This window comes from Eleutherodactylus coqui, chromosome 7 (assembly GCF_035609145.1).
Source record: "Eleutherodactylus coqui strain aEleCoq1 chromosome 7, aEleCoq1.hap1, whole genome shotgun sequence".
In the NCBI taxonomy this organism is placed as follows: domain Eukaryota; kingdom Metazoa; phylum Chordata; class Amphibia; order Anura; family Eleutherodactylidae; genus Eleutherodactylus; species Eleutherodactylus coqui.
The window spans coordinates 168,237,749-168,257,943 of record NC_089843.1 but is presented as its reverse complement, the minus strand read 5'-3'; the positions used below and the strand labels follow the sequence as shown (position 1 = coordinate 168,257,943).

General features: G+C 40.7%; 1 protein-coding gene across 1 annotated transcript in view; it reads left to right on the top strand.

Moving 5' to 3' along the window:
* Positions 1–18,876, top strand: part of LOC136572950 (alcohol dehydrogenase 1-like) — a 60,641-nt gene extending 41,765 nt beyond the window's left edge. The window contains exon 9 of the mRNA XM_066573994.1: positions 18,641–18,876. Coding sequence (XP_066430091.1) covers positions 18,641–18,665 — 25 coding nt within the window. The 3' untranslated portion in view covers positions 18,666–18,876. The remainder of the gene's footprint in view (positions 1–18,640) is intronic.
* Positions 18,877–20,195: the final 1,319 nt, after the last annotated feature.

Here is a 20,195-nt window from a genome sequence, read left to right as displayed (position 1 = left end):
ACATTCGTGCAGGACAAGAGCCAGCTGGACTGCTGGCTGAGCGCCAGCAGCTGAAGAAAGGTGAGTATGTTTTTTTAAAAATTTTTATCACCTTTTTTTCATGTTTTTCAGGAAAAGGCTTATATTTAAAGCCCTTCCCTGAAAAACAATTACAGGATGCTGGCAGCTGGATCCCCTACCGCAGCTGTCATCTGTGACAGCTGTGGCAAGGAATTCTTTATTCCCTGCAGGGATGAAGAATTCCTTTGCTGCATCTGTCACAGATGTGGTAGGTGCAGCAGGGAATTCTTTTTCCTCATGAGGATGAAGGAAACATACGCTGCATGCAGCAGATGTGTTCTTTATCCCCGCAGGGACATGGCAGCGGCGGACAGGTAAGCTTTTTTTCAGTTTTGTTTTTTTTTACACAAACATTTTTGTTTTTCAGGGAAGAGCTTATATGTAAAGCTCTTCCCTGAAAAACAATTCAGGGGTGCCGGCAGACCATTGCCTTCAATGAAGCGGCCCGCAGCAGCTGCGGCTCCATTGAAGGCAATGCACGGACCGGTATTCACGCGTGTTTTTGCATGTACATGGGTGCGCACTTATGTACACACCTATGTACGCACAAAAACACGCTCATGTGAAGCCACCCTAACTCAGTGCTATCCAAATAACTAATGTCCGTATCCTAGCTAAGCTTCACAGCAGTCCTGCTGATTAACTATTATCCCTTTCATGGTGTGCATGCCGATTTTTCATAAGGCTGGCCTCAGTTGCAAAATCATGGTGGGAGGTTCGACCTCAACCACTGCTCTTCATCACAGTCCCATTCTGGTTGCCACTTCAGGTTGGGACCACTGCACTTCTGCTCTCTCTCAGACACCATCTTTGGCCTGCAATCATCAGGGTGCCTTTGGTCCTCCTGCATTGCTCTCCTACTGCTGGTCCCTCTTAGCTTCTCTTCTCTGTCTGCTGCTGTGTCACTCCGAGCTGTGATGCAGCCTTATAAGACTTTATAGTGCTCCAAGGTGCCTCAACCTTTCCCCAGACTTCAGAGAGAGGGTAGACTTAGCCACTAAGCACAGTCCCTGCTATTGGCTTTTTTTTCACAGCACGGATGTGCTAGCGCTGCATCAATAAGGGAGCAGAGTCTACCCTGAAAATAATGCTTGTAGAGCTGTATCACTGGCGCTTCTGTCTTCCGTGCTCCCTACTTCTGCTCTGTGGCAGGGCTCCCAACTGGCACTCTGATTGCCTTCACTGCTTCCCCTTCTGCCCATCTGAGTCTTGGAACGAAGGGATCAATACAAGGGAAATCCATCACCTCAGGTCACACATATAGGAAGTTTCCAAAGAAAATCATGCTTATATAAACCTACAATAGGCGATACCAATCTTAATGTCATGCATATGAGAAAGTGTTACCACGTAACCGAGGATCTGGAAATTCCTGCGCCCGATGCGTATGTTTCACCCTTAGCTTCGTCCATAGTCCCCCAGATTTCTAGATCCTCGGTTACGTGGTAAGACTTTATTATATCGGTCTGCTGAGATCCTTCTGCCTTAGAACATGCTGCTTGCAAATAGGACAGCATTATCAATGTGACAAGCTCCCTTTAAAGCAATACTCCATGTAAAAGCTGAACCTATACCTACTGTCAGATCTGGAAGTGTACATCTCTGCCACAATAGCCTTTCTCACATGGTCCCAAGGAGAACTATAGGTGTTTTTCTGCCAAATCATTCCTGCAGCCTGACTGCATGCTTAGATTCCAAACAGTGGGCTTTTCTAAAACCTTTCTGCTCCACTAGTAAAATATATTTAATATTTTTCCCTAAAGGTCTAAATTAGATATGGTGACAGGGGTTTCATATTCATTTCCTAGTAATATCATATTCTATCATGGTAGCAGAGAGTTTTTTGTTGCCCGATACAAAGGATTACCTCTTCAGCACAAAAGTGATGAGGTTTGTTTGAGTCGATCCTTTATTTATTCATGCCAAGCCTGCATCGGGTATGTTTACCATCTGTTGTACCTGTGAAATATGGGTAGTGATTGTAGGGAACTCCCATTATTTAGTCCTTTTTCATATGCAGTATTATACTAAATATTTTCGGCTGGTAGTGGTGATCACATGCCTGGTGTGGGGTACGAATGAAGTTGGTTAACTACTGTATATTGAAATGTTTTGACTCATCAGAATAACTTTTTGCATGCAGACGTAGTCAAGCTTAACTTCACTCTTAACACGTTAGAATAACTTTCTGTGCCAAAGTTTATTTGCCCTTCCAATTGAGTTTCAATTAGTAGTAGTATTCAAAGTATACTTGATAGTTCATCAATAGTTGATCGTCTGCTCAGGACTCGGGTGCCCACTGTCAGTACTGTAATACACAGGGTCGGAGCAGAAGCAGTTGGCTGTGCTCCCTGTTTACTGGCTGGTGCTGGTAATGGCAAGCTAGGGTCTCATTATCCTGATGACTGATCATCAATAGTATTTGCCTGTAGAACCTCTTTACGAAAACAATAACCTTTAAATGGCTTAAAGGGGTTGTCCCGCGCCGAAACAGGTTTTTTTTTTTTTCAACCCCCCCCCCCCCCCCCCGTTCGGCGCGAGACAACCCCGATGCAGGGACCTAAAGAAAGCTTACCGGAGCGCTTACCTGAATCCCCGCGCTCCGGTGACTTCTATACTTACCGGTGAAGATGGCCGCCGGGACCCTTTTCCTCCGTGGACCGCAGCTCTTCTGTGCGGTCCATTGCCGATTCCAGCCTCCTGATTGGCTGGAATCGGCACATGACGGGGCGGAGCTACACGGAGCCGGCATTCTGCACGAGCTGCTCCATTGAAAAGAGCAGAAGACCCGGACTGCGCAAGCGCGGCTAATTTGACCATCGGAGGGCGAAAATTAGTCGGCTCCATGGGAACGAGGACGCTAGCAACGGAGCAGGTAAGTAAAAAACTTTTTATAACTTCTGTATGGCTCATAATTAATGCACAATGTATATTACAAAGTGCATTAATATGGCCATACAGAAGTGTATAGACCCACTTGCTGCCGCGGGACAACCCCTTTAAGATAATTTGTTGCAGGAAGGTATCAGTTAGGTTAAACTTGGTTACATCTGTTTTTGAATCAATCTATAATATTATAGCAACTATATGGAGCCTCCTTCTGTGCTGTGTACAGGCCATCCCCTCCAGAGTGACTCTTAGTCTCCTATTTCCCGATCATTGTAACAAGGCTTGTATAAAAAGTCTGACTTTGGCTTAAAGGAATGTTGTATTTCAATAGGTGGCACTGTGGAGGATTTATTCCATCTCCCTTATTTGCATCTCAGTCTCCTGTAGAGGGAGACATAAGCTTTCCTAGAGGAAACTCATACATGGACTGACCTTTCTGTTCCAGTAACAAGCCATAAGTTTTCCAGCACTTATCTTGAAAAAGATTTTAAAACAGCAAATTTGTTTGCTACGTGTTGAAAATTGCAAGTCTACACCCTGGAAACACATATTCTTTTCAACATATGTGATGATATACATGTGATATGTATGTGATCAGTTGCAATTAATGCCAAGAACAATATGTGAGATGCACTAGCATAAAGCTCAGAAAAAAAGAATTAGTGAACAAATCATCGGCTGCATGTGATCGGGTTGGATTCCGAATGCATACTTCTCTTTTTTCGTCCTCTCTTCTATACTGCAGATAGTCCATACAACGAGCTGTTGCCTATGGGAGGACATATTTTTTTCTTTAAAATCCTACTTTTCTGCGCCGTCGCTAGGCGGTGACGTGGAATCTGCGACCTTTCTGCAATGTTTATTGCAGAAGGGACTTCGGTCAAACCACTTCCATTGACTTCAATGGAAGTCGTCTGCGCAGAATTTTTTGCTGTTAGCGGAAAATTGCAGCCCCTGTCCGCTCACGTGAGTGGACATGCGGATGCACTATTGGTTTGAATTGGTGTGGAATATCGCAGATTGTCCGTGCGGGAGATGATCGTTGATTCCGCAATTCAAACCCCGCCATGTGGAGGCGGCCTAACATCAGAAACCCGACCACCAAAAATATTTCAGGAGTCTCTAAACATTGTTTATATTCCCATGCTGCCAAAATTGATACCCAAAAGGTAACTGCAATCTAAGGGACCTTTAACACGGGATGGAATTAGTCCACATAGACATTTGCGCTTTGCAATGTTATCCCTATGGCGCTTGAATTCCGAACCTGTTAAAATCTGCACGCCTTTACTTCAAAACCGCAAGATTTAAATTCTCAACAAGATAGCTTTTTGCTGCAGAATTAACGACGTCTTGCAGAATTGTTATTGTGGATTTCTAACCTACAGGAGATTTAATTCCACGATTAAAGTCTGTAGAAAAAAATGCAAGAAATTCTGCAAGACGTTCCATAGTTCAAAACTCAACAAATCCGCTCTAATTGATACAATCTGCATCTATGCTGAGTCCTGCGGACATTTCCGTCCCCTTTGAAAGGTCCCAGAAGAGTTAAAAGACCCATGCATGGCAGAGAGAGGAAACATATACTATAGGAAAGCCGTTTAGATCCCTAATTCGGATACTAGATATTCCGAAGGTCTAAATGACGGGACAGACTTAATGTACACTTATAAGGTTTTATTTTGCTTTGCTTCAATTTTATTTAACCAGCTAATTAATTAAATGCACAGTGTGTGTATGTAAGCCATTAACCCTTGTGATGCAAGACAGAACTATGAGTAAGAAGAACAATCCAAACGCAGCGAATGGAGTAGTTATTTTTTTAAAACCTTTTTCAAGATGAATCCTAGAAAAACCTTTGCTCATTACTGGAGCTTGCAGCCCTGTTACTGACACGGAGTTAAATCCCCACATATTGTCAGCTTATAATGGAGATTTGTACAAGGATTTGAACCCACAGCGTGTTGAGCGTCACAACTCCTGTCATGCAGTGTTTCCTGATCTTTCAGCTGCCCACACCGGCAGCAGTCCTCGATGTGCAGAATATGACGGCTAAACTACAGTTAAGGCTAACAATGAGCGGTTAGATGAATGTCACTTCTGACGCATCCATCAGCTTTATAATGAAAGTTCAACACAATACAATTTTTAGCAAATTATAATGGAACTTTATTTAGGTGGTTTTAAAGAAGGTTTTTTTTTTCGATCCATAATGTGTGGTTTCATAAAATAGTTCTTGTAAAAATACCACTTTTCTAGCATTTTAACACAGTGGCAAAAAAATCTTGCATCCATATATTTGCTGTAGGTTAATAGTGAAATATGTAATGTTCACAAACATTGTATTTTTTGTAGTGCAGTTTTTTCACATTTACGGCAATTTTTTGTGTTTTGGTGTTTTTTTTGCTTTTTTTCTACAAGCATTTCTATAGGGAAAAAATAGACAAAAGGAAAAACGTACATGTGACTAAAAAAACACCACCAATAAAACTCTGAAAAAAAATTTGATTTTTCTGGCATTTTTTTTAAACTCTAAAACCCTCCCAGAATAATAAAACTACGCTACAGCACATCAATTTCAACAGACCACCCAAACTGTCGATTTTTTTGGAAATAAATGAAGTTAGTTTGTGATGAATATGGATTTATTTACGCGGATCACTTCTGGGATGACTGCTGATACTGTAGATGCCTTGAGGAGAAAAATGTCAAGAAATCACGGCTCAACTCATTTGTAAACATAAGAACAAAGCGAGTTTATTAGCATTTTGGGGAGTATAGAAATGTATGAGCTGCACTGTATGTCTGAAGGAAGCCTAAGTAATGGGATTGTTTTTTTAATTCAAAGACAGAAGTGGCTTTTAAAGGAATAGAAAATAGAAGGCTGGATTCACACAAGCGTATGCGTATTCATGCACGCATTTTTGCTGCGTTTTTGCGGAATGGGTGTTGCATATTTGCGCGTAGCTGCATTTTTACTGTACGTTTTGCTTGCACAAATCATGCACATTTGCACATGCAAAAAAACTTGCAGCCCTTGAAATGGCTAATTAGCCTGATTAGTTTCACGTGTTCTTTTCCCTGCGCTAATAACTAGGAAAATAGAACATTTTGCAAATTGTTTTGCATGACAAAATAGCGCATGCAAAATACACGCGTGTGAACTAACCTATTAAAGTCAGTGGGTTCTACTCACTTCCTATCGTGCGCGCAAATATAGCCATTTGAATCCGGCCTAAAATAAGGACTTGAATCCGTTACAAAAACTGTGCTTTTTCCCAAATAACAATGTGCGTATTACGCGCGCAAAAGTTACCGACACATTACGCAGTGAATAGAGCCCATTGACTTATGTGTGAAGTTGGCCTTAAAGTATGTTAAAATCTTTGCACTGATTTTTGTTTATTATTCATTTGTTCTTTTGTAACTGTGAAATGAAGTAACTTCCCAAATAGACTAAAATTATCTGTCCTATAAAATAACAAGCAATTAACCCTTTCCAATCCCATTTGTATCCTGGTTTTCTTAGGGGGCTTACTATTTTTCTGCTGTTATACAACGGCACTATCTGCTGGCTAAAGCCAGTACAGCATGAGGTGACATGTTGTATAGGCTCCGACAGCAGAGAGGCTGGCAATATACAGTAAGAGAACCCCGACGGGCGTCTTCCAACATCGGAGCTGTACAGCCTTAAATCATAATGTCTTCTGACGTCAGACAGTGGATTGGAAAGGGTTAATACAGTAAATATATTGGAAACTTATATTTAAATTATTATTATATAATACAAAGAAGAACATTAATCAACTAAAACCGCAAAGAATTCCAGGGCAGTTTTTGCGGCGGTTATTTGAACCAAACACAGGAGGACCTATCTTCCTGCTTCTTTTTCTTTACCCACATGCAAAACCACAAAATGTGAGCTGTCAAAACCACAACGGATTTTTACAGGTTTACGCACTAATACGCTCCATAGTGGCGAGCGCACCTATGCATTCACCCGTCTAAGCTCTGAGGCCCAATGTCCATGGGTGGATTTGATTTGTGGAGATCCCCACATTAAGCCGCCCATAAGAATGCATTAGCATGCGCAAAACAATTTAAAGCATGCAAATGTGATTTTTTTTCCACGGCGCGTGGATCGCACACATGGGAAGAAATCACAGCATGCTCCATTTTTCTGCAGATTCTGCGGGACGGCTTCCATTGAAGTCAATGGAAGCCGACCGGTCCACGGCACACCCACAGTTGTCACTGTGAAAGCAGGAGATTTTAAAAAATGCGTCCAGCATAGAGGAGATCCGCACTGGATCTGGACAGGTAAGAAAGTGTATTTTTCTGTCCATGTCTGCAGGCACGACAGGATTCTGCAGCAGGATTCAGCAGATGGAATCCGTGCGTGGCTGTGGACATTGGGTCTAAAGCCTCATGTCCACTAGCAAGATTGAATTGTGGATTCCGCTGTGGATTTCCGCTGCGGAATCCACATTCAATTTCGCCCTTAGGGAATAATTGGCCATCCGCAGTCAATTAATTTTGCACCCGCGGATGGCATTTTAACCCCTTCCCGCTCCAGGACGTACATTTATGTCTTGGAGCCTCGGGGTATATATGCAGAGAGGTCGCGGGGTGACCTCTCTGCATACAGTGCGGGCGTCAGCTGTTTACTACAGCTGACACCCGCAGGCAATAGCCGCAATCGGCCGTTCGGCTGATCACGGCTATAAACCCTTTAAATGCCCCAAAAACACTGTGCGGGGGTCCCGCACGCCCCCCCACCCTGCAGTGAGATCGGGGGAGCCGTGCAGGTGTCATGGTGTGTATACTATAACCATACGCATGTCTAGTGTTACTGCTCTTAGTCATGGCATCCTAGCAATGAAAATCCAAAACATTTAAAGCAATCTCAACCAATCATAAACTGGGAAAACAAGTATGTGACATTACTGCTATATTAGCATTAACCATGAACTATTTCTCATACCCAATTATTAATATATTAACCCCTTAGTGACCACCCTATTGTGTTTTTACGTCCTGCCATTACAGGACGTGTATGGAGAGAGATAGCGCTGCTCTCTCCCTCCATACATCACAGGTGTCAAATCTGACAGCGGCATTCAAATCCCTCGAACGATGTTCGGGGGTCCCGTATGGCCCCCCAGCGGTGAGATCGGGGGAGGCGTGTGGGTGTCATGGCAGCTGGGGGCCTTTTGAAACGCCCCAGGGCTGTCTTAGCAGACTGCCTATCAAGCCATCCCCGTGGGGTGGCTTGATAGACTGCCTGTCAAATGGCAGTATGTCGTAATGCTATAGCCTTACGCCATACTGCAGGAGCGATCAAAGTATCGCATATTGTAGTCCCCCAGGGGGACTTTAAAATAAAGTTAAAAAAAAATATCAATAAAGTTTTTTCAATTGTAAAAAAAAAAAAGTTATAAAAGTTTGAATCACCCCCCTTTTGCCATATCGATTATTAAAAAAATCGAAATCATAAAATAAAAATATATGTTTGGTATCGCCGCGTACGTAAAAGTCCGATCTATCAAAGTAGCACATTATTTTTCCCACAAGGTGAACGTCATCCGAAAAAAAAAAAAGAAAGCCAGAAATGCACTTTTTCAGTCACCCTGTCTCTCAGAAAAAAAAACAATAAAAAGCTATTAAAAAGTCGTATATATTCCAAATTGGTACTATCGGAAACTACAGGACATCCCGAAAGAAATGAACCCTTGCTCAACTACATCGACGGAAAAATAAAAAAAAGTTATTGCGCGCACAAGATGACTGCAGAAAGTAATTGAAAAAAATTAAATGTCTTTGAAAAAAAAAAGTGTAGTATAGTAAAAAAAAAAACTATACAAGTTTGGTATTGTAGAAATCGTACTGACCTGTTATCATGTTATCATGTCGCTTTTGTTTTAGTTTGTGTGCCGTAAAAACAAGACGCACTGAAAGATGCCGAAATGTCGTTTGTTTGTTTTTTTCATTTTAGTCCACTTAGAATTTTTTAAAAGTTTTTCAGTACATTATATGGTACATTAAATAGCACCATTAAAAACTACAACTCGTCCTGCAAAAAAACAAGCCTTCATACAGCGACGTCCATGGATAAATAAAGGAGTTATGATTTTTTTTTAAAGGGGGGAGGAAAAAACGAAAATGGAAAAAAAAGGGCCGCGTCATGAAGGGTTTAATAGATTTGCATTTTTCACGCGTGGGAGAAAAAATGCGGCATGCTCCATTTTACCGCGCGGATCGGCCACAGTGCTATCACATTGCTAGCAATGGGTGCGGATATCCGCATGAAAAAAATACCATTTAAAGCAAATCCGCGCGGAATCTGCTGCGGATTTCCGCAGCAGATTCTGTGCGGATTGTATTTTTCTAGTGGACATGAGGCCTAAGGGCTTAAACACATAACTGTGATTTTGTCCCATTTTGCAGGTGTGAAAATCACGCCCGCAAAACATGATGAAACGAAACCATCTATTTTAATTGTTTCATATACACTAGAGGATTATATCCCTTTATTACTATGTTCAAGAAAACATAAGCCTTGTCCTATCTTTCTCGCACATATTTTTTATATGTGCGAGAAAAGATAGGGAAGGGCCTATCTTTCTACTTTTTCTTTTTTCTTTGGGGGGTGGGGGGGGGGATACGTAATAGCACAGAGTTTAAAATGTAAACAAATGAACTTTTCATGTGCAAATACGCTCCGTAGTGATGGGTGTATTTGTGCATATGCCAATGTGAAGAAGCCCTCATGCTGCAAAAATTACACACATAGAATTTTGGAATTTAACCCAATGTGTAGATTTTAAACTCCACAGCATGTAAATTTTTTATCACATCATGGGGAAATGGAAAGTTTATCAACAGCTTTATGCTAGCTCTTTGGTATTAAAAAGGAGAACTTTTCAGGTACTCTGTATTTGCACCAAAATCTTCCACTTCTCGCCTTTTGATAAGTGCTGAGAGAAGTGGATAGGATTAGCTGAAGGGGTGTTGTCAGCAAGTTTCCGACAGGCCTATTGGTAGCAAAGACAGAAGTTGTCACAGTTGTGCAAATCTAAACAGCTCATAGCAGATGGAGATTTCATTTTCCGTCTTTAGAACAGCCTAAGAGGCAACAAGTTATTAGACAAAAATATGCCAGATGTGTTAAGAGGGACAAACCTCTTATAAAGTACGGTTCAACACTAGTGCATGAAAAGCCAGTCTTAATAAATCTCCCTAATTTGTTAAAGATTTTCCCCGTTGACTTCAATGTAATCCCTGAGCAATGCATTGTTGAGATTTGAGGATCCGTTGTAGAATTCTTGCAATTAGGTGCCGATTTCACTTGCAGATTTCCCTTATGGTATTCTGCAGATAACAGGAATTTAAGTAGCAAACCTGACCTATAGATCTAATCATGAAGGTAGGCTTGAAGCAATATCTATGATGTATTCATTGTCCTGCAGAGTATGGCTGCATAGGAGATTATTAGTCCCTGGTGTGTCCTACCTTTCTTACTAAACCAAATACAGTTACTCTAACTTCATTGGAAACCTTTATGTCTTACCCTTATGAGTATGACACCAGGAAAATGAAGCGTTGTCTAGGACCAAGGGATATGTAGCCTATCTATGGGTGTATCACAGAAGCTCATAAATGTCTAGCACACCTTATTAGAGATGAGCGAGCACCAAAATGCTCGGGTGCTCGTTACTCGGGACGAAATTTTCGCGATGCTCGAGGGTTCGTTTCGAGTAACGAACCCCATTGAAGTCAATGGGCGACCCGAGCATTTTTGTATATCGCCGATGCTTGCTAAGGTTTTCATTTGTGAAAATCGGGGCAATTCAAGAAAGTGATGGGAACGACACAGCAACGGATAGGTCAGGCGAGGGGCTACAGGTTGGGCTGCATCTCAAGTTCACAGGTCCCACTATTAAGCCACAGTAGCGGCAAGAGTGGGCCTCCCCCCGCACTGTCAGCATAAAGATCGTTCTCCTCTGCCACAGCTGTAACAGCTGTGGCAGAGAAGAACGATGTTAGCCCATTGAATTCAATGGAGCCGGCAATACAGCAGGTTCCACTGAAAGCAATGGGCTGCCGGCGTGCGTGGGATGCATTGTCGGGAAGGGCTTAAATATATAAGCCCTTCCCTGCAATTCATCCAGAAATGTGTTACAATAAAAATATATACCGTATATACCGGCGTATAAGGCGACGGGGCGTATAAGACGACCCCCCAACTGTCACCTTATACGCCGGGAATACAGCGGAGCAAAGAATAAAATTCATTACTCACTTTCCCTGGCGTTCTGCGGTGCTGCTGCAGGCTGTCGCTCCCTCCTGGTCCCCGGCAGAGCATTGCTTTCTGGACGCAGGGCTTGAAATCCCCGCCTCCAGAAAACACACATGCCTTCAGCCAATCACAGCCAATGACAATGATGTCATTGAATGGCTGTGATTGGCTCAAGGCACGTGTGTTTTCTGGAGGCGGGGATTTAAAGCCCTGCGTCCAGAAAGCAATGCTCTGCCGGGGGCCAGGAGGGAGCGACAGCCTGCAGCAGCACATAGGTGCGATCTGCGATTTCTATGGTCTAAGAAGGACCATTGGGGTTCTTGAAGCCTAAAATCACTCCTAACACTCTCCCTATAGCAGCTCCGGCATCAACAGCACTTTCCCTGAACTATGTCAGAATGCATCTGTGGCGAGCCGCGGGCGGGCAGATTTTAATACTCGGGTGACACCTGATCTCGCCAGCCACTCACTGCAGGGGGGTGGTATAGGGCTTAAACGTCGCAGGGGGAAGTTGTAATGCCTTCCCTGTCTTTCTATTGGCCAGAAAAGCACGCAAATTTCTCAGGGAAGAAAATGAAAGTGACTCGAACATCGCGTGGTACTCGTGTCGAGTAACGAGCATCTCGAACACCCTAATACTCGAACGAGTATCAAGCTCGGACGAGTATGCTCGCTCATCTCTACACCTTATTAATTACACAATAATACTTCTACTCTGTCGTTTGTTGTAAAATGTGTCTGGTCATGTTCACAAATAGGGACCAAAGGTTCAATAACTCTCTTATTGTAGATTAATGTTAATAATTAAGTTTATATTTTTGGGATACTAAAACAATAGTTTAAAATATAAGATACCTCAATACAGTCTGTCACTGGTTAAAAGATATGCATATGGCCACTTGCCCACTGAAAAGAACCACATATGAAAACCTATGTATGTCCTATTTTGTTTTCTTTTTCTGCGTGCACCATATCCTTTCATTGAAATCAGCAACAGAGCCCATCATTAATATAGATTGGGATTTTAGTTGTTGAACCCATTATATCTATTCGGGACGTTCTAAGAGTCGATTATATAAAAAAAACCTTTACCAATCATGGTGTATTCAATTATGATGCAAGGTAATACACAGCTCGGCTTTCCTACTCGCAGGTCCAAAGGTCAGCTTCACAGTTTCTCAGCATCTCCAGCATGTCCTCTTTAAGCCTTTAGAACTCCTTGGCACTGTATGTGTTAAATACTACTCCTAAGTGTATTTTTTGAACTGACTTTAAAATGTGCAGACATGCCCAGTGTAAAGACTGAAGAAGTGACAGCTTCAACGTGTAAAGTACAATATGCTACACAACAGAGTTGGCAGAGGTCCTTCAAGTTACAATATTGATTTGTTACGGCACAAATGTTGAAACTCGAAGCTGGAACTCTATAGAGCATTAGTATTTGGTCAAGGTTCCGTACATTACACACAGTGTACAGTGAAAATTAAAAGGAGCCACACTTTTCTATTGGAAATTACATTATTCTGCATAGCAAACAAATTATTGCAAAAAAGTCTATGTAGTGTTTGTAAATTGAAGGCTTATTCTTAGGCTAGACCATGAATGTTAGATAGGTGGGGTTCTAGCTCCTAACAGTCTTGGCAATCATCTGTTTGCAGGGACCATGGCACTCGGGTGAGCAGTGCATTCTGTTCATTGTTCACATTACTTTGCAATTTTATATAGTTTTTTATTTTTTATTTTAAACCTCTAAAAATAATCCCTATAAAAAAATAGCTTTTTTGCCATATTCTGAGAGCCATAGCTTTGCTGTTTTTCTGCTGATGGGGCTGTGTGTGGATTTATCTTTGGCAGAGTAAACTCTAGCTTTTATTGGTACCATTTTTGGCTCACACGACTTTTTGCTTTGTTTTTATTCATTTTTTTGGACTGTGAGATGCTCAAAAAAATGCAAATTACGACATTATGTTTTTATGATGTTCATTGTGCAGGATAATGTGATATTTCCATAGTTCGGACTTTTACACATAAACCAGTTATGTGTTGTTTTTTTTTGCTTAGTAAATAGTAAGTTATAAAGTTTCATGCAATTTGAATTCATGTACTACTGATTTATGCCAAAAAATAATAGATACACCTTCAAATTCAGTATATCAAATCATCAATAGCAGATCATTAAGGGCTTATTTACACAAGCAATTTTAACTTCTGAGTTCTGTCCAAGTTTGAAACTGACAGAACTTGGACCCATTAAAGTCAATGTGTGTATTCACATGTGCAATTTTTTTTCATGCACCAGTGGTACATATAACAAATCGCAGCATGCTCCATTCTGGCATGATTCTCAGACCAGAATTGGCCATTCAAGTCAATGTGGGAGTTAAAAAAAATGGAAAACACTTGCCTGACCAGCATGCACACTCTTTTTTTCAGGCATTTCAATAAATGACATCAATTGGGCCACCTTCAATTTTTTTTGACAAGTATGAAAAAGGATGGCACTCAAGTATTTAAAATGCAAAAACTGCTGTTACAAATACTTGGTCAGATTTATGAAGCGGTCTAAAAGAAAAACTGTATTTGTTACCCATAGTGAGTGACCAATCACAGCACAGCTTTCATTTTTCAAGAGCATTTTTGGAAATGACAGCTACTCTGTAATTGGTTGCTATTAGCAACAAAGATTTTTATTTTTTTTTGCTTTAAACAGTTTATAAATCTCCCCCACAATCTTTAGAGTATTGTTTTACGGCAGCAGTTGATTCTAGGAATTCTTTGCACATCGCTAGTAGAAATAAGAGACTCTTCCACCTTTAAGAAGTTAAATTTTCATCATACGCTCTTTAATTACACCAGACAACCACTGCCAACACAGCCAACTGTTTGTTATTCTGGACCAGAAATGACTCACTAGAAAATACTCTAGTTTAAACTTGATCACAAAGCCGATTACCTTAAATGACTTCTCAACTTTCCAGCATAGAGCATGGAGATGAAACATATATGAGGAGCGGTAACAGGGTAATTGGGGGAAGGGTATCAAGTTACCATGCATCATTCAGTTCGTAACACATGTGTTATATGTAAAATTGTATACTTATATAACTTATTATATAAATAGTTGAAACAAACCATATGCATGAAGTCATTTCTGGAAGCTTCACTAGCTTGATAGAATGCTACATGTGTAAACTAGCTCCGGTTACATAAGTCACTTCTTCTTTGAGCTTTCCATTGAAGGTGGATCTTAGGAATACATCCTCATGAAGATTCTGATGTATGCAATTGTATAGGCATGAACAGGCATGTGTAACCCATAGGGCCCCATTGTAAAACTACAACAAAAAAATCTATGCCACATGGTGTATGCTTTTGGGTGCCTCTCTATTGAATAACATAGTCGACTATGATATTCTGTATAGTAAAAGAAAAAAGTATACTGACATATAACAGTCTGGCAGATGCCAAAGGCTGTCAGATCAATAGAGTCCTATGGATATGTTGGGCATAGGCCCTGGGAATACAGCCTAGCAGAAGAAGGATATAAGTTTAGTACAGAATTATATAATATTATCTTTTGAATCATATACTGTAGGTTAGCATTTCACTTTTTTATTTTTTTCTACTATGCATTATAAATAACATTACCTTTAGGGGTCATTTTTTCTGTTTAATTACATATGTTCAAATAATTTAATGAGGAAAATATATTGTTCTCTCTTGTTTACTTGATGAAATATAAATACAAGTATGACCACCACTCCAATCGATCCGGAAAATCGGGACCCCCGTTCTCATGATCAGTGGGGGTGTTCCAGCAGTCGGACACTTTTCTTATCTTGTGGCAATCCCTTTAATACACTCATTGTCCAAAAAAAAAATTCAAGCACCTAGATAGAATTGTCAAAATGGAATGAAACGGAGGTGGGGGGGTGGGGGTATGGAGGCTCTAGTACCATGTTGTACCGCCTCTAGCTTGGATACAAGCTGTTACATTAGCAGGCATGGAGGCTCTAGTTTCCTGTTGTACCGCCTCTAGCTTGGATGCAAGATGTGATACGGGTGGGCATGGAGGCTGTAGTACCCTGTTGGGCCACCTCTAGCTTGGATGTAAAATGTAATATGAACTGACATGGAAACATGCTGGTTCTATATGGTATCGGTCCACATTTGCTGTAACTGAGCTAGTGCCAATAAATCTGGCGACTGGGCAAGCCATGGTAGTGTGGCAATGTTGTGGAGGCATTCTTTTGACACCATAGCTGTGTGTGGTCTAGCATTATCCTTCTGAGGGCAGTATTGAGGTGTCCACCCCTGGGAATCCAGGCAAGAACAAGGCACTCATCAGTGCCCAAATAAACCTTGGTTTGTTGCTGGAAACAACCCAGTTCCACTCTGTAGCAGTCCAGTTTTATCATTGATGACAACACTGTGAAAGGAGGCCATGATAGGTGTCAAAGGCAGTAGACATAATGGGTACCACAAGACCAAATGTCCTTCACTAAGTGCCTGGAAATGGTTCCGCAGGGGCCTGTAACAATGATGCCACCTATCTCTGGATGGCGGACACCAAAGTAGTTGGAGCTGCTTATGCTTATAGGACAATCAGACAATCCTCTCTATTGGTAGTTTGTTGAGGGTGTCCTGAGCCCGGTTGTCTTGTGTGAATGTCCTCACGAATCCACTGGTCCAAACACTTCCTAACTGTCTGGTCAGAACAGCCTAGGTGACAGACAATTTGTTGCTATGACCATCCAGCTTCTTACATTCCAATAATGTGCCTCCTCTCAAACTCTGTTAACAGGGTGATATCTCTTTGATTGATCTGTCAAGGTGTATATTACTCAACAAGCTCTATACAAGCAGAAAAAGAGGTCCACTACACACAAGTAGCCTCTTAATATTTTTTTTTACAAAGAGTGTATCAAAATGGGCCTATAATATTTCAAAAGGCAAAATACTTCTATTATTATCATCTATTATATGAAAGTGCTTTTAGCTATTTGGCACCTTTTCAGCAGCTGAACCATATGAATGAAATAGAGACTACACTACTTTGAATACTATTTGTTCCAAATGCAAAACTAATTGAAGATAATCAAACCATCAAAACCATTTCTGGTTCACCTTCAAATCTTTTTAACCCCCTATGTCACAGGGAGTTTGGGCAGCAAGTTTGGGTTCTTTTCATCCCCAGATATCAAGAGCTATAACTTTTTTATTTTTCCATTAACATAGCCATATTGGACTTCTTTGTGGAACAAGTTGATTTTTTCAATTACGTAGTGTATCACATATTGCATTGAGAAAACAGTTGTTTTTTATGGCGTAATAAATTAGAACGATTGTTGGGTCTCATTTTCATGACAAACATGGCTTAATACGAATACTATATGGCATACCTAGGGCCTTCATTAGGTCCCTTGCTACCATAACAAGCCATTGGCATCCCACCACATCACTGGTGGGCTGATGAAGTGATGGAGGTAGCCCTGCTTCTAACCACCTAGATGCGTCGCAATCAGTATTAACTAAGGCATCTAAGGGATTAAACAGCAGCTTTCTGAATTAACTTCAGAAAGCTACAGAGGCCATGAGCAGAAAGAGCGATACAGGTGAGTATAATCTTTTAGATTCCACTAGTGGCGGATTATCAATAAGGCTAATTTGGAAAGCTGTGGTAACCCCTTGAGCTTTGGGCCCGTGGAGGCCATCCCGTATTATATTCTGCCATTGACTGTAGCTCTATGTGGGCACTATTGGGGCAAATATTGCTATATGGGGCACTATTTGGTCCATTATTACTATATAGGGACCATATAGAGGCTAGTATAACTGTATGAGGGCTCTGTGGGTGACACTTATACTTTAGGTGGGCACTATGGGTACAAATATTGCTGTACAGAGGCACTATTAGCCTGTAATCAGAGCGCTGGCAGGGTGAATGAAGAGGTGGCACTGCAAATGTGGGGTGCCCGGACAGGTGAGTATAGTCTCTTTTATTTTTCCACATGGCCAGCATTAAAAAAATAATTTGGAAAATCCCTTTAATTTAGGGGCCCCACACTACCTTATAACTGCAAGAAACACTTACCTAGGATCCAAAGAGATATGGATAGAATATCCAATCACTGTGTGATCAGTGGTATCCAATTGTTGAGATTCCCACCAATCTCTATAATGAACAGTCTGCAGTAGAGTTCTGTAAACTGCTAAGGGCAGCAAGGCCAGGCATAAATGACGTAGAAACATAATTTCTATTTGATTACTTTTTCACCCTTGTAGTCAATGGAACAGCATCTCGTCTTATTTAATTTAGTGGGAAAATGAATGCAAATATGAATGCCATCTTTGTTCCTATTGATTTGAATGTTAAATTCGTATTAGAGGACAGATACATGCAGTGTTTTCCAATTCCAGGCAGCTGCCATGGAAGGTCAAAAACTGGTGGCTTTTTAGGAGTGAGCAGATATTTAACCCCTTAGTGATCTTTAATGCACACTGGTAGGCAAGCTACTAAGGAGTTAACATTGAAGGCTGAATGTCTTACAGTAACTTTAAAAAGTGGTAAAATAGTGTTGGTGGTATCTATATCTGGCACCAGATTGTGATCTGTTATTTATGTAGCCATGGATGTAGCCAGAGGAGTAACTTGAAGCTTCTGGGACCCAATGCAAAATCTGTAACAGGGCCCCCAACTATAATGCTTTATTTATAGTACTTGGCTCACTATATGGAGAAGAGAGGCCTTATGGGCCCCCTAAGGCTCCTGGGCCCGGGTGCAACCGCATCCCCTATAGTTACGCAAGTGGATGTAGCTATAGGGGAGTAGAGAAAGCAGTTGCAAGTGGTCACAAAAGCCGCTTTGCCACATTAGAAGTTGTATAAATGACACGTGGTACAATTTTGCATTAGCGCCCAGGAGCTTCAAGTTACACTTTTGTCTTCGGCTAATGAAATAACATTGTTTAATCATTGCTTTATGTCAGGCAGATACATTGTTGGCTTGTTCAAACGAGAAGTCATTCACATTCAGTGTATAAGTGAATGAGAACGACTAATCGATCAGTATTTAAACTGAAGAATTAGTCAACGATTATTTTTATGCCTGCATAAAATGAACGATGAAGGAAAAGCAAACAATGACCGTTCGTCATTTGATCACTGGCTGCTTTTACACGATTATTGTTTATTTACACTCATTTGAAAAATTTTTGAACAATACTCATCCTGTGTAAAAGGGTCTGTAGAATCTGAGATAAGTTTGCTGCATTTGTAACTTACTGATAACTAATATTATACTGAGTTGTAATAATCACAAGGTATATTTCTGAATGTTTTTACTTTCACCGTTAGCACTAATAGTGTTTTTCTCACTCTCTTTATCTACAGCATTCGTACAGTACTGGAGTTCTGAGATCTCCAATGTTCAGCAGAAAGACACATTGTTCATCCAAGAAGAAGGCATTGTTCATTGGATTATTTGAAAAATTTTACTCATCCCTTCCCAGTCTCAGAAGTAAAATGGTGCAACTGCATAATGCTGCGTGAAAACAAACAATTCTTTTAATTAGTTACTAGATTTATTAGTAGGGAAGTAGTGCTAAAGACACATACAGTATATAAATGTGTATTTGTTGCACTGTTTAGAAATTTAAAAATATAATAAAAATCATTGAAACAAAAAAGACTCTTACGGTACATAAAACTTTTGTCAAAAATCTGGATTTCTAAAAGATGCACCCATGTGTCACATTTATAAATGTTTGACAAATACCATGTATTTAAGGCACAGCCTATGGCAGGTGGGTACATTTCAGATGCAATGAACTTATTTCTGTTGCAACATGACCAAGTTAAAAAGTCTGGTACCTACACAAAATTTACATACATCATATATGCAGAGAATCTGGAGCAAATTCTGAGCCAATATTATTGACAAACACTGTTAGCAGAAGGACATTTATTATTTTCTCCATTACGTATTGCTTAGAGATGAGCGAGCACACTCGTCCGAGTTTGATGACCAACAAGTCATCAATAGCTGGTGGTCGGGGCCTCACCGTGCAGATCCCTGCCGATCAGCTGATTCCCATAGTTGCTGTTACTGCAGTTAGTACAGGAATCAGAAATACTGACCACAGCGCAGGAGCCGGGGAGCTGCTCCTGCAATACCAACCAGGGCTGCTGCACTATGATCAGCACTTTCTGCTTCCTGCACTGGGAATTAGTTAATTGGGGGGGCCTCCACCGATAACCTGTCAGTCATTAAAAGAAAATAAATTCCCAGAAAACACCCCTTTAAATATATTTTTGCATACTTGAAATACAATATATATCAATTTTCTGCAATGATGTATCACCACCATCCGCGGTATCCTTTCCTTTTATTAAAATAAACAACTTCACTGAAACTCCTGTGATGCAGTAAAAAAAATAGCTAGTAAAATATATTGCCTTTTTACAGCCATAATCAGAAATAACCTGTCAATCTGCTTACTGATATAATTGTGCATATAAACTTTTTATGGACAAAATCTTTAAATTCATTACGCAACCGGTTTGTGTAACACTTCCACCCATCATGATAACATCCATTTGTTGAAAGAAATTAAAAAGAATAAATTAGCAAGTGGTATCATTGTAAATTCAGCAATATTTATGATGTGTCCAATTTGAGATGTTGAATTAGTTGTTTAAACAGCTTTAATATTCAAACTACGAGTTTTATTACTTGACTTGTATTACATTCTAGTCTAACAGTCATCCTATTTTCAGTGATATTTTAACAATCTCAAAGGAAATTAGCTCCAGGGATTACCAGCTCCTTGGCTTAGACAGATTCACACACCAATACGCTCACTCCAAAGCAGAAGATTCTTGTTCAAACTGGCTCCAACCTGCTTCATTGTTGCTTAGCAGACAAAAACATTTCACTTTAACATTT